Source organism: Sinocyclocheilus rhinocerous, unplaced genomic scaffold, assembly GCF_001515625.1.
Source record: "Sinocyclocheilus rhinocerous isolate Xijiao unplaced genomic scaffold, SAMN03320098_v1.1 scaffold1364, whole genome shotgun sequence".
NCBI classification, from domain to species: Eukaryota; Metazoa; Chordata; class Actinopteri; order Cypriniformes; family Cyprinidae; genus Sinocyclocheilus; species Sinocyclocheilus rhinocerous.
In genome coordinates, this window is record NW_015627534.1 from 1,022,399 (window position 1) to 1,036,265 (window position 13,867).

General features: G+C 34.3%; 2 protein-coding genes across 2 annotated transcripts in view; one reads left to right on the forward strand and one right to left on the reverse strand.

The window, feature by feature from the left end:
* LOC107728179 (vacuolar protein sorting-associated protein 33A) overlaps window positions 1-7,820 on the reverse strand; it is a 10,730-nt gene extending 2,910 nt beyond the window's left edge. The window contains exons 1-11 of the mRNA XM_016538278.1: window positions 7,714-7,820; window positions 7,438-7,503; window positions 7,112-7,239; window positions 5,910-6,093; window positions 4,473-4,589; window positions 4,204-4,378; window positions 3,916-4,109; window positions 3,384-3,510; window positions 1,924-1,991; window positions 1,073-1,210; window positions 756-893 (exon numbers count right to left, since the gene is read on the reverse strand). Coding sequence (XP_016393764.1) covers window positions 756-893; window positions 1,073-1,210; window positions 1,924-1,991; window positions 3,384-3,510; window positions 3,916-4,109; window positions 4,204-4,378; window positions 4,473-4,589; window positions 5,910-6,093; window positions 7,112-7,239; window positions 7,438-7,503; window positions 7,714-7,815 — 1,437 coding nt within the window. The 5' untranslated portion in view covers window positions 7,816-7,820. The remainder of the gene's footprint in view (window positions 1-755; window positions 894-1,072; window positions 1,211-1,923; window positions 1,992-3,383; window positions 3,511-3,915; window positions 4,110-4,203; window positions 4,379-4,472; window positions 4,590-5,909; window positions 6,094-7,111; window positions 7,240-7,437; window positions 7,504-7,713) is intronic.
* A 1,522-nt stretch (window positions 7,821-9,342) lies between these two features.
* The window catches only part of LOC107728260 (aldehyde dehydrogenase, mitochondrial-like), a 9,410-nt gene continuing 4,885 nt past the window's right edge, over window positions 9,343-13,867 (forward strand). The window contains exons 1-3 of the mRNA XM_016538378.1: window positions 9,343-9,397; window positions 9,449-9,567; window positions 13,134-13,238. Coding sequence (XP_016393864.1) covers window positions 9,343-9,397; window positions 9,449-9,567; window positions 13,134-13,238 — 279 coding nt within the window. The remainder of the gene's footprint in view (window positions 9,398-9,448; window positions 9,568-13,133; window positions 13,239-13,867) is intronic.

The window sequence follows — 13,867 nt, forward strand, 5'->3', positions numbered from 1 at the left end:
AGCTGAATTTTCAGCATCATTACTGCAGTTATTTTAAATAGTAAAAATATTTCACAATATTACTTTTTTTTTTTTTGCTGTATTTTGAATCAAATAAATGCAGGCTTGGTGAGCAGAAGAGACTTCTTTAAAAAACATTAAAAATCTTACTGTTCGAAAACTTTTGACTGGTAGTGTATGATGTCAAGTGCACTAGCAGAATAACCAAAACTGTAACTCACTAAATTAGCTCCTCTTGACAACTACAAAGTGTCCCAAAACTTTACTGTTTTGAACAGTAACATGGCTTGAAAACCCAGCATACTTGTGCTTGTGAAATATTTTACTTGAAATGTGTGCATGCACTAAATATATGCTATTGGTTTTGATATGTTGTTGTCTAATGCAGTGGTTCCCAACCCTGGTCCTTGAGGCACCCCAACACTGCACATTTTGCATGTCTCCTTTCTCTGACACACCAATTTCAGGTCTTGAAGTCTCTACTAATGAGCTGATGACCTGAATCAGGTGTGTTTAAGGAGACATGCAAAACGTGCAGTGTTGTTGGGGTGCCTCAAGGACCAGGGTTGGGAACCACTGGTCTAATGTATTGAAATTAATACATTATACTAAGCATACTAAATTAATGTAAGTGTGTAAAGTGTCCATTAGTTCAAAGCATTGGAGTGCGTTTGGGTGGGGACTATTTGAACGGTGAAGGCCATTTTCAGTTATATGAAAACAGAACCGTACTAAAAATGAATGCCAGGACAAACCTGTTCATTGGCATCCTCCATCCACAATTTGAGGGTCTTCCTGATTGTGGGGTAGTTGTTTCTCATAGTGCTTTGAGGTTTGAGTAACCCAACCTTTTCCAGGTTCTTGAGAGTTAGAATGTGCTTGTAACCATATGTCTAACCCAACAAAACACAAACAACTGTAAATGTTTAAGGCATTTATAATTCACTTCTATGGTCTTGCACAAGTGTTGCACAAAATTCTGTGATTCAAATTCACCATTATGCATTCACAAAATCTGTCTAAAAGCAATAAATAATAAAAGCAAAGCACAAAGAAATTCCCTCTGTCATACCTGAAGGATCTCTTTCTTATAGTAGTCCAGGACCTTCTGTTTGAGGCCGTTGTTGCAGACAGACTGCATGCAGACCAGTCGCAGGATCTTTATCAGCGGGTCTTTCTGTGCTATGCAGTCTTCTATATATGTGCTGACCTGAGAGTAAAATCACAATAAACACACACTGAACAAAGACATTACTCAAACCTCAAATATAATCCATCTCCAGATAATGTAAAAAGTACCATGTTAAAAATGCATTTCTTTTCTCATATTTCTAAAATTATTTCTAAAATATTTAGGGGAAGTGAGCTTGTATATTAAACCTCATTCTTTTCTGTTTGAACAATAATTGATGCAGAGTAGTCCATTGTATTTACACCTAGAATATCTTGGATACTTTTAGCATTATATCAGTTGCTCCCTGCAGTGAATGGGTGCCGTCAGAATTAGAGTTATGATGGATTTGTTTCTTATAAACATGCAGCTTTTGTCTTCTCCAGATGTGAACTGATGGACTGGAGTGGTGTGGATTATTGTGATGTTTTTATCAGCTGTTTGGACTCTCATTCTGACGGCACCCATTCACTGCAGAGCATCCATTGCTGAGACACTGATGCAATGCTACATTTCTCAAAATCTGATGAAGAAACAATCTCTTTCTCATTCAAAACTACATTTTGAATGGCCTTAGGGTGAGTAAATTTTCATCACATTTTCATTTTAGGAGAACTATTCCTTTAACTTTTTTTTTTTTTGCACAAAAACAGAACATTTCTTTAAGGTTATACAAATCATAAGAAAATGTCCATTACAAATGTCATTTCTTAAATTATATTGCATTTATAATGAAATCATAAACAAGGCACCTTGTCTGTGTCTACTCCAGTCATAAACTCTTGCTCAACGGTCAGACTGTCAAAGAAGTCTTCTGAGGCTGAAACACAGGACAGCAAGGCACAAAAAAAGGTAAGTAGTAAAAAGCTAAATTAATGTGAACTCATGTCAGGTCTCATAATATTATCATATCATTTACCACAGTTTGTTAAAATGACTAGGAAAGACATTTACAGTACAATGGAAGTCCAGCAAGCAAGCAGGCGGGCACCATCAGGAATATTCAAATGTGCATTTCTCACCATATTACATAATATGAAGTATAACCACGTGTCAGCTCATAAGTCACAGTGTGCTGAATTCCAAAAACAAATTATCTAAATAAATTATTTATATATTTATGGGCCATTGCAAACCATGTTAGCATTTAATCACAGCATATGAATGCATGATTATGTTTTACTAAATGATATCAGCAGAATGACTACTACTTGGCAGAAATAGAGTCATTCGTAGAATTAGCAATTGCACTTAACTGAATAACTTAATCCTGGTTAATCCTCTAAATCTACAGTTGATAAAGTTCACTGCATGAAAGGAGAGCAAGAAAAACAACAGGCTGTGCCAAAAGCATTTCTAACCAGGCCACATTTATAAATATCTATAGTCAAAATTAAATTTAAGATATCTGCAATTCTGTTTTCATTAGTTGTAAAAGCTAATATTAATTGGACACTCTACATAACTAGTCAGAATTCATTCTTTTTTCTGACAAAAACTAGTTTAAAATAAATTTAGAATGTGCTAGAAATAAACCTAAGATCTGATTCAGTACGTCAGAAATCTGAAAAATGGACATTTGCACTAGTAACAACATAATTATTGCTATTAAAAAATGATGCTTTCATTTGTAAGATGCTTTTTTTTTTGGAATCCCCACTAAGGAATTAATTACTAGATATCTGCTATTGCTTTTGTGAGCCAATCATTATTTTCTTTGTTTACTTTTCTAGTGAAAATGCAGTTCAATACATTCGATAGAAAATTTGATGTACAGTGGGTACGGAAAGTATTCAGACCCCCTTAAATTTTTCACTCTTTGTTATATTGCAGCCATTTGCTAAAATCATTTAAGTTAATTTTTTTCCTCATTAATGTACACACAGCACCCCATATTCACAGAATTGGAATCCCCATTAAGGAATTAATTACTAGATATCTGCTATTGCTTTTGTGAGCCAATCATTATTTTCTTTGTTTACTTTCCTAGTGAAAATGCAGTTCAATACATTCGATAGAAAATTTGATGTATATAAAAAAAAATCATCAGAATTCACCAGCCTGCCATTGTAAAAACATTTACAAATCTTTTCTTTTTTCTTTACAAACTGAGGGATGAGTTACACTTGTTGCCTATGACAGTGTTCCACAGACCTGAAGTTGATAATAACCAGAAATATTTCTTTAATTTCTGACTGCACGAATGACTTACTTGTTATGTCCTTTATGAGTTCAGCGATGGAGGTGTGATTAGCCAGGGAGCTCCGAGCCGCCTGCATGTGAGGCAACTGCGAAACAAACTGTTTAATCTCTCCAACAGTTTTTGCATTGTGTCGCTCCTGGCACAGAGACGGGAAAACCAGCTCATTAATGGCAAACACTAGCAAATCAGCATATTAGAATGATTTCTGAAGGATCACGTCACACTGAAAATTCAGCTTTGATCACAGAAATAAATATGACCCTGGAGCACAAAAGCAGTCTTAAGTCGCTGGGGTAAATTTGTAGCAATAGCCCAAAATACATTGTATGGGTCAAAATTATAGATTTTTGATTTCAGATGCTGTATAAATCTCAATTTCACAAAATTGACCCTTATGACTAGTTTTGTGCTCCAGGGTCACATTTTAAAATATATTCACATAGAAAACAGTTCTTTTGAATTGTAATAATATTTCACAATGTTACCATTTTTACTGTATTCTTGCTGTTGTCAGAGTCAGACACACAAAAGCAGCACAGACCTCAAACGCAGCTGATATAATCTTGGCTTTCTTGCTGAGAGCCGCTCCAACAGCATTGAAGTTCTTGTCCCGTATTTCAGCATAAAGCTCCTCGGCCGAGTTGAGCTGCAGTTTTTTCGGCTCAGTGGGGAGCTCCTTCCCACCTTCTCCCTGTTTCTTCTGTGCAAACTTCTCAGGAGGTAGCTTCACGTAACCTGCCGAAGCAACCAATGTATGACGAGACAGACTACTGGGGAAAACGAGAGCTTTGAAATTCAATAATTCAATACGAATTTGAAACTCATTTACCATTAGTGATGCCAAAGATCTCATCGATAAGACCCTCATAGGTAAGTTGAGTGGCTAATGGCGTAAGCAAATCCACGTTGCGATCCAACAGGAGGAGGGTATCGAACACGGGCAGGATTTGCGTTTGACTCCCTGCAAACTCTCTCTTCATCCGCAACATCATGTTGGCCACATGCTGAGAAAGACACAGCCACCATGCACACAATTAAAATTAAAAATCAATGAGAGAAATAAATGAAAAGAGTTGACACAAACACTTTTCTACTCACTCTTGCACACTCGCCTTTGCCAAAGATTTGCGGTATTGTTCCATAAAGTGCTTGCAAAGTCATGAGGCCCTTGGCAGCGTGATACAGGCTCGTCTGATCATTCTCTAAATAGCATTCCTTCATGAAAGAAAACAAGGTTATGTGAACATCCCAAAGCATCTGCTCATGCATAATATGTCAGCTTTTTATTGCATATAAAACAGGGTCATAACCAGTTGTTTCTAATGATTAATCAAAAGCTGCTTTCCCAGAGCCAAAAACAGGACAACGTTTTACAAATGTTTGATGTTATTGAATGAGACACTTTTGCAGCTTAACTTGGTCTTTTTTTGGGGTCTATATTTATTTACACAGTACAACCAACATTCATTTAAAGGGGTCCTATTATGCTTTATCACTTTTTGAGCATAAAAAAAAAAGATCTGCAAGGTTACAAAGCTCAAAGTCCACTCTAAAAGGAGATTTTATGATTTTATTAACAGAAAACACTTCAAAAACTACAACAAACGGCTGGCTATATTACTTAATGTAACGATAGTTCTAATGCTAATAATAATTAAAACATAATTTTTTAAGGAATAATTACTTTATCCAATAGCATTTCTGAAAATAAATAAATAATAGTAAATAGTAATACATTTTTTAAAAATAAAATCAGTTAATTTGGTCAAAATAAAACACAATTTGAGAAGAAAAAAAAAATGTATTTCATAGGGCCTTAAAAATGTACTTTTTGTTCTAACTTTTAATAAATTGCTGTTAAATTGTGCAAGTTTCATTATTTCAATTAATTAGACATGCTTTTTGAGTCATATTTTTTAATTTAACATTTAAAACAGAATGCAGAAAAATTTTAACTGAAAAAAAAACAAAAAACTGAATTTAGGGAGAAAAATAAAACAGATTTCATAGGGCCCTAAAAATGTTCAAATATGAAACATCAGGCTTTTGAGGAAGGTTTAGTTGTTCATCTCTCAATCATCATTGCATTGCACTGCTTTATATGTTTTGAACCTACAGAGCTTTGATCATAAAACTAAGCATTTGAAATATCATCCCAAAAAAACACTATTGGGAGATGACACCTGATCTCATTGATTTACATTACAAGCAATCTGAATTTCATCTTACTTTTTGGCCATATAAATATCAGCAACTGCACCAAATTTCATATTTTTGCTCAGTTTGCATAAAATTTGTTTGAATTCCATATTCTTACTATATCATACTACATGAGCCATAAAAACCTAATGCATCAAATATGAAACTCAACAAAAAACACACTACTACTACTACTAATAATGCATTAATAAAGCACCAGAGGGTCTTTTGTATCCGTGGATATTTCTAGTCAAGGTCTGACTAACGCTGAATGAGAAATCCTACAGAAAATGAATGCAAATCCATACTATTCTTGCCATTCAAACATGGTCTTACTCTAAAGGAACTCTCAGACTCCATGGAAAGAAGATCTCCATCGTAAGGGATAAGGTCCAGAATGTATTCATCGATGTTAGTGAAAGAGTTCAGAACCCCTTTCTCCTTCAGCCGCTGTTCACACAGCAGACCCCGGCGAGGCACAAACAGAATGTGGAAATCTCGGGGTTGTAGTTTATCCTCACTGCAATGCAAATATTACAATGTAATATCATCAGCAGCACAGCACTGTCACTGACTACTGCCAGCAATCACTGTAAAAAATGACCGTGAATTTAACGGTAAAAGACTGTAAAAATGCTACAGTAAAAACCTGTTAAATGGTTAACGGTAAATTCCCCTACTATATACGGTGAAAAACTGTATTGGACATTACATGTATTGGACATTAATTTTACGGTAGTATACCGTTTTTGGAAGTGAAAAATACTGTATAATTTACAGTGAATAACCGTAAATTGGCATTCCCAGAATTCCCTGCGTTACATTTCAAATTTGATGTTTTTTTGTTGAAATAACTATGTTTCTTCTTAGTTTTTTCTTATCAGTTTTGTATATTAGGGTTGTGTGTTACACCTAATGTTGTTAAATGAATGTTTATTGCATTATTTCAGTTTCATGTGTGTCACCATGATGGTGTTTAGTGTTTGTGTGAATGAAACTGTGCACCTTCTATATATGTTATTATTTAAAAGCTGCTTGTGATGGGCTTTGGTTCATCATGTGACTTTCTCATCACCACCTGCATTTGGTGGTTATCAGTGTATTACAAAGGTACAAAACAGATTTCAGTACTTCAATAGGTTGGTATATTAACATTTTATCAGTTAATGAAATTACGGTATTTAACTGTAAATTTAAGTTAAAACCGTAAAACTTAAAACGTTGCTACCGTATTTTTTACGGTAAAATTCAGGCAACCACAACTGCCGGTTTTTTACCGTAAATTTTACGGAATTTTTTTACAGTGCACTGCACATACTTAAAACTACCTTTTTATTTCCTCTAATCAAAATCTCTGTTGTGAATGTTATTTTGGGAGCAACTGTTGTCTCAGAATTGAAAACCAGCACATTTTATGAACAGTTCATAATATATTTATATATTTGTTTATGATGTTTGTTCAGATTCAGACTCGTCCCGGGTCATTTGTTTGTCTGTCTACTTTAGTGCTGGCCAAAAGAATGCTTTGTTTGACTTACCTTGCAACATTTTCTGCAATGATGTCCATCAATTCCAACCTTGGTCGCACAAAAAAGACAATATTCTTGACGGAAGCGGACGGTATACGACCACCTTTGAGAGTGAACATTTTCTCGACTTCATGTTCCTTTTGAAAAACGAAATTGAGACAGTTAGCATACTTTCTTGAAGAGGGATAAAATATTCTTTGAAATTGGAAATTATATTTTCTGGTTTCGCACTCACCAGAAAATATATGTATATATATGTGTTTTTATTTATTGTATTTTTTTGGTATAATTTGTGATTTAAAAAAATAAAAAAAATTGTATAATCCGTCACTCACCTTCAAAAGGGAATACTGAGCAATTAACCCGAAGGGTCCAGTAAGATACTCGTCCCAAACAATGGCCTTAAATAAAACATAAATTGTGAAAACCCATGAATTAGAGGATGATGAAGCTATTAACGTTACATGTCGACTGACAGCATCACTGAACAATATTTGCAGTAATAATAAATCGCATAAAGTGCCGTTCACATTCGGAGCAAATCCGGAGTGTGACAGCAGGAGAAGGACAGACTAATCTGCATTAGTTGGTATTAAATCAAAGAGCTTTACCTTGCTTCCCGAACACTTATCTAAAAACTCGCGCAGGTCTTTTCGTGCAGCCTCTCTCAAAATATTTAGGTTTACTCTGCCGCAAAACAAATGCGACGCCATATTTGTTGAACCACAATCATATGACTTTCAGGACGTCACGTGATTCGTCTTTCAAAATAAAAACCAGCAGATGTAAATTTTACCACAGTGTTTATAATTTAATAAATTTTAATATAATATCATTTCAATATTTTGAAATATTTCTATGCTATTATTATTATATCATTAGCTTCGTTTCGCGAAAATAATTTTGGATTAATCACGACTTTTACATTCGCGTTATCAGTGTTTGTTGCCAAGTCCACATATTTTCGACATATTTTCGTTGCTTGACATTCCAGAATCAGAATCAGAATGAGCTTTCTTGCCAGGTATGTTTACACATAAGAGGAATTTGTTTTAGTGACAGAAGCTCCACAATGCAACAGAATGACAGTGACTAGACAGGGCGCAGATAATAAAAAGAATAATATGCAAATATACAAAAATAGACAATGTACAAAATAGCAAAAACACAATATATAATATAGACAATTATGTAGTGTGTTTTTATATGTATATCTCTGGAAGGAACCGAGTGTCTTCAAAAAGTTTCGATTGCATTTCAACTTTATCTGAAAAAGGAGCATGCTGCTTTGTTTACAGCCGTTACCGGGGAAACCGCTATATTTGTTCCAAAAGCGCCTCCTACTGGCAGAGTGTTTAATATAACTTATAACTTATACTTCTGACTCGTCTCATTTTTAAATTGTTTAAAGACTGAAATGTGAGGTTTATCATTTTAGATATATTTCTTTTTGTTTTTGTGAAAACCTGAATCTCTACTGTAATTAAATCATGTTTTTTACAGTCATTTTAGTTGAATGTTACAATAGACATTGCCCTACCCTGCTCATATGGTATTACATTTTTTTTTTTTTATGAATTTTTCAGGTCTTAAAAAAAGGTCTTAAAAAGTCTTACATTTGATTTTAAAAATCCTGCAGACATTGCACAGCTGCCAGCATCTGGAATGATTTTGATCAGCATTTTCATAACAGAGGGCTCTCTCAATTTGTTATATTTTACAGTTTGTCAATTGATATAGGCTAATTGTTACAATATAATTACAATATAATTGTTAATTGTTTGGTAATTGATTTTGTACTCTTTGCATACACATGTGTGCACCCCTCAAAAACCTGAAACCACAGAGCCCCCCCCACATAACAAACCCCAATTTAACCCCTGCCGATGAGTGTGGTGTCGTCTGCAAACTTCGGGAGCTTGACAGAGGGGTCTTTAGAGGTGCAGTCATTGGTGTAGAGAGAAGAGCAGTGGGGAGAGTACACATCCCTGGGGGACGCCAGTGCTGATCGTGATTTAAACGCCTCCAATTATAGTAAAACTGATATAAATCGGATGAAAGGGAATAATACACAGCAATTGTGAATTATAGTGTGTAACATAAACTCTTTTTATTATTATTATTATTATTTAAATGCAGTCATATTACAACCAGTGGACATGACAGTAGTCATTTCCAACATATAATATAGAAAAACATTGAATATAGACTACAATATGTAGAATGTGTAACGTAGACGCATGACGGTGAGCTGGTTTTATGACTCTGGATCCTCTCAAATATCTGGCAACATCTGTGCTGAAGTCCGAGCTCATCGACACAGTCCCGGAGCTGAAGGCAAGTGAGATCAGAAAGTGCTGCGCGCTGTTTTCTCCCGAACTTTCCCGCAAGTTGTCCGGATCTCGGCATGTCAGCACTCAACGATTCCCGCCCCGAATGCTCATCCAGACGTTCACTTCAACAAGGTAACTTAATGGCCAAATGCTGGGACTTGAATTCAGTTTTATTCAAACAGGTAGTAAGTGACATGTGCATGTATGTTTTTCATATTATAGAGTGGGGGTTCAATCTTCAACTGGCTGGCAGCTGCCACCAACCACTGGCAGGTCACGTGACCTGTCAGTGGCGGCTCCTGCCAGCCAGTTGAAGATTGAACCCCTACTGATATTATAGCCTAACAAACCGTTTTATTAAATATCTGCAGTCTTATCAGTAGCATGATATCTCTATCCTCTAATGGTTTTGTCGTCGAGTCATGGTGATTACATTTAATGCAGAAGACATTTGCAGCAAGTTAATGAACTTGGCATGAAAACGCCGTTCCTGTTTTATCTTATCTTTCCATCATTCCAGGTGCGTTCCCCCCTCTCTCTCGCTCTCTCTCTCTCACACACACACACACACACATTACAAAATCAGCATGTCAGGGTTAGGCTATATGAAAAATTACAGAAAAATGCTATACCTAGCAAACTTGCAAAGTTCAAAATATTGCTTTCTTATTTTTATTACATTTAGATATCGTTTTGAACTGTTCAAATAAATTGTAAAAATAAAAAAAATGTATATAATAATGAGACAATTTTTAATTTAGCAAATTTTACTTAATTTTACAAATTTTAAAACGCAGTACCACAAGTGTCATAACTGTATATACTAGTATACAGTCTTTTTTATGAAACTTGTGAGGTGTCATCCATATTTTGCTTATAATATATCAAAATATATTATAAAGAGAGAGAGAGAGAGAGAGAGAGTTCCACTTATCTGTAACAGCTAGGATATCATTTGTTTGCAAAAAGGAACATAAAATATTAATGCAACCTAGGGGTGTGCGATAATGACATAACATGATATCTCCATATTTTCTGGAATTTTGTCGATAACGATAATTTGACGATATTTTGCTGAGCGTATTATTGTGCTGGTACTTTGGCAGGTTTAGGACTGCGATGGACAGCTTTTTATTCTTCATATTCAGTGAGGTGCTTCGTTTGCAGGAGAAACAGAAATTAACTTTAAAGTTTAAATAGATTTTCTGTTTTGTTTTACCTGATTAAATGTATGTAGGGCTGGGCGATATGGCCAAAAAAAAAAAATAATTTTCATGTCAGTCGATATTGATAATTATCACAGTAAATTTCAAATCTTTTTTTCTATCAAGTTTAAAGGCAGATTTTTGCTTCTAAGTGAAAGTTGAAACCAGACTGTTAATTGTGGTTTTAAACTATTCTTTATGGTCAGAACATGACAAACACTTGACGTTTTTGAATTCTTTACACTTTCCAGTCATTTTTCCTTAACAAAATAAATATCTTAATAGAAAAAAAAATCAGCATGTTCTAATGAGTGACATTATTTCAGATCAGATGTGTGAAATGCAAGTATGGGACACCATACATGACCACACGTCACGCAATCCATAGATTCCTTAAAATAGATTTGCTTAGCCTGATTCCAATATGTATTATTTCCATAATTTCAGTTGTGAAGTTATCGAATTCCTATAATCTGTTGTTTTCTAGTATGTCTTAGAGGCCTCATTCATATTTTGATTATTCTGATTATTGCAAAGATAAATTATTGTGATCAGTCAATATTGATGGCTCAATGGACGCCTCATTTGTCTTCTGCTGTAATGAATTAGAAATCAACTAAAAATCGAATCCGGACTCTTTAGACTTATCCCTACTACTCCAGATATAGTCTTTTAAATCTGGATGTTTACATCTCCGTACTCTATATCAATTACTCAAATTTAAGTAGCTCTGATTCAGCTGAAGATGATCGTTTAATATCACTGCCCCACTGATTCTTCCAAAAATTCACATCTGAGTTTCTTGCAAAAAAATAAAAATCCACTTTGGATACTGTCATTTTTTTTATCAGACACTTTAATTTCAGATAATCTTAGAAAGCTGTGTAACTGCAAGCACATTTGAAAATTGCCACCAAAACATCAGTATTCAAAGCAGGATCTTACAGTTTTTAGTTGGGCTGCGTGATTTATCTTGCATTTATCAAAATATCAAATATGCACATTATATATCACAAAGAGTTTACAATAATAGATTTTAATATTATATGAGTTTAATACTTTAAGGTTCAAATTATGGTGATGCAGATATCAAATAATGGACTGAGTGTGTTGATTTTCAGAATAATATAGCTATATAATATAACAGAATAACAAAACTACTTAAGCAAAGATGTTAGTTGGTGATTATATTATAAATAATGTTTGATGTTTTTTTTACATTGATGTTGAAGATGTCATTGTCAGATTTTTGTGACATTACGTTGTATTTAAGGCTAAAGTAAAAAAAAAATGCTGTGCACTTTTATTAGTGTTGCTTCTTTCCTGGAATACAATCAATGCTGGGTAGATTACTTAAAAATTGTAATCCATTACTTATTCAAAATTGCATGACAATAAATGTAGTTAGTAATGTAATCCATTTCATTACACATTTAAGGTATTATAATCAAGAGTACTTTTAGATTACTTTTGACCTAACTCGTTAATCACATTGATTTAAATAGGATAATCTTGAACCATATTGATATAAAAAAATACTAAGAGTAAGAAAATCAATTTTATTCATTTTAATTAACAACATGAGGTGCATTAAACATTAAATTACATCAGGGTTTCCCAAACTGGGGTTCGTAAAGGAACTGCAGGGGGTTTGTATGTTTAATGAAGAGACATAATCCATTAAATCATAAAAATGTACATTTAAAATTAATCATTTTAAAATAAAATCAATCAAAATAAAACACTTGCAAAAAATTGGAATATCTTATTTATTTACCGGCATGTCATGTGACCATTAACTGTGAACATGCAATTGTGATACTTAATTATAAAAATAATTATTTTAAAATCTGAAATACTTCAAATAAATATATTGGGTGAACGAGGTTCAGATGACAAAAAAAGTTTGGGAATCCCTGCATTACATGTAAATAAGAAATAGCGTGAATTTGTGCATTTTAATGTGTTTGAAAGACAAAAGCCTTACAAAGACAAAGTAACACATGGTTAAATAACCTACTGAGTGATAATTCAAATAAAAATTTATATGTTCATTAGTAGTTGATGCAACGTTGAAACTCTTCTTAAACCTGAAATGATTTTTTTGTAAATCCAGTGGCATAGCCTCCTGACTAGTGACTGGTCTTTGTGTGAAAATCCACAAAACTGGAAGACTTTCTGAATGTATAATCGGTAGGATATTTTATAAAGGAAAATTTAAATGAGGAATTAGGGAGAATCAATAAAATATGAATTATTTATTGCTATTGTGTGAATAATATGTAATCATGTAATCAATAAAAAAGTAACTGAAGTCTGATTCAGAGTATTTTAAAATGTAATTTAATCTAATTACAAGTACTTAATATTTGGAATCTTATTACATGTAATCAGTTACTATCAGCTCTGACTGCAAATCTCATGATATTCTGTATCACGTTATCCTCATCCACATCCAAACCACATGTCAATGTGTTGCATTTTTCTCCACAGATTTTCATCAACAATGAGTGGCATGATGCAGTAAGCAAGAAAACGTTTCCAACCATCAATCCTGCTATGGGTGAGGTTATCTGCCAGGTCGCAGAGGGCGATAAGGTAGGTGTTTGAATTTAGAATTTAGAATTTTAAATTACATTACATCTGTGCCAAATAAAAATGTCCTAAAGCAGCTGGTTTGCTGGTCGTAGCGGGTAAACTCTTGGGGTTTTGGGCACTTTTCATCTGGTCAGGTTAAACCTGTTGAGCTTAAAGGAACACCCCACTATTTTCTGACTCTCCTAGAGTTAAACAGTTGAGTTTTTTTTGAGTCGATTTTTTGAGTCGATCTCCGTGTCTGGCGGTAGCACTTTTAGCTGTAGCTTAGCATAGATCATTGAATCGGATTAGACCGTTAGCATCTCGCTCAAAAATGGCCAAAGAGTTTCTATATTTTTTCTATTTAAAACTTGACTCTTCTGTAGTTACATCGTGTACTAAGACCGACGGAAAATGAAAAGCTGCGATTTTCTAGGCCGATATGGCTATGAACTATACTCTCTATACTCTCAGTGCCTGAAAATAGGCTTGTTGGAAGTTACTTAGCTGGGGACTATTTTCAGGCGCTGCGTAATATCATTGCGCCTGCTGCACCCATGGTACGGCAGCAAAGTTCCTTGATTATTACGCCGGAATGAGAGTATAGTTCCTAGCCATATCGGCCTAGAAAATCCCAACTTTTCATTTTC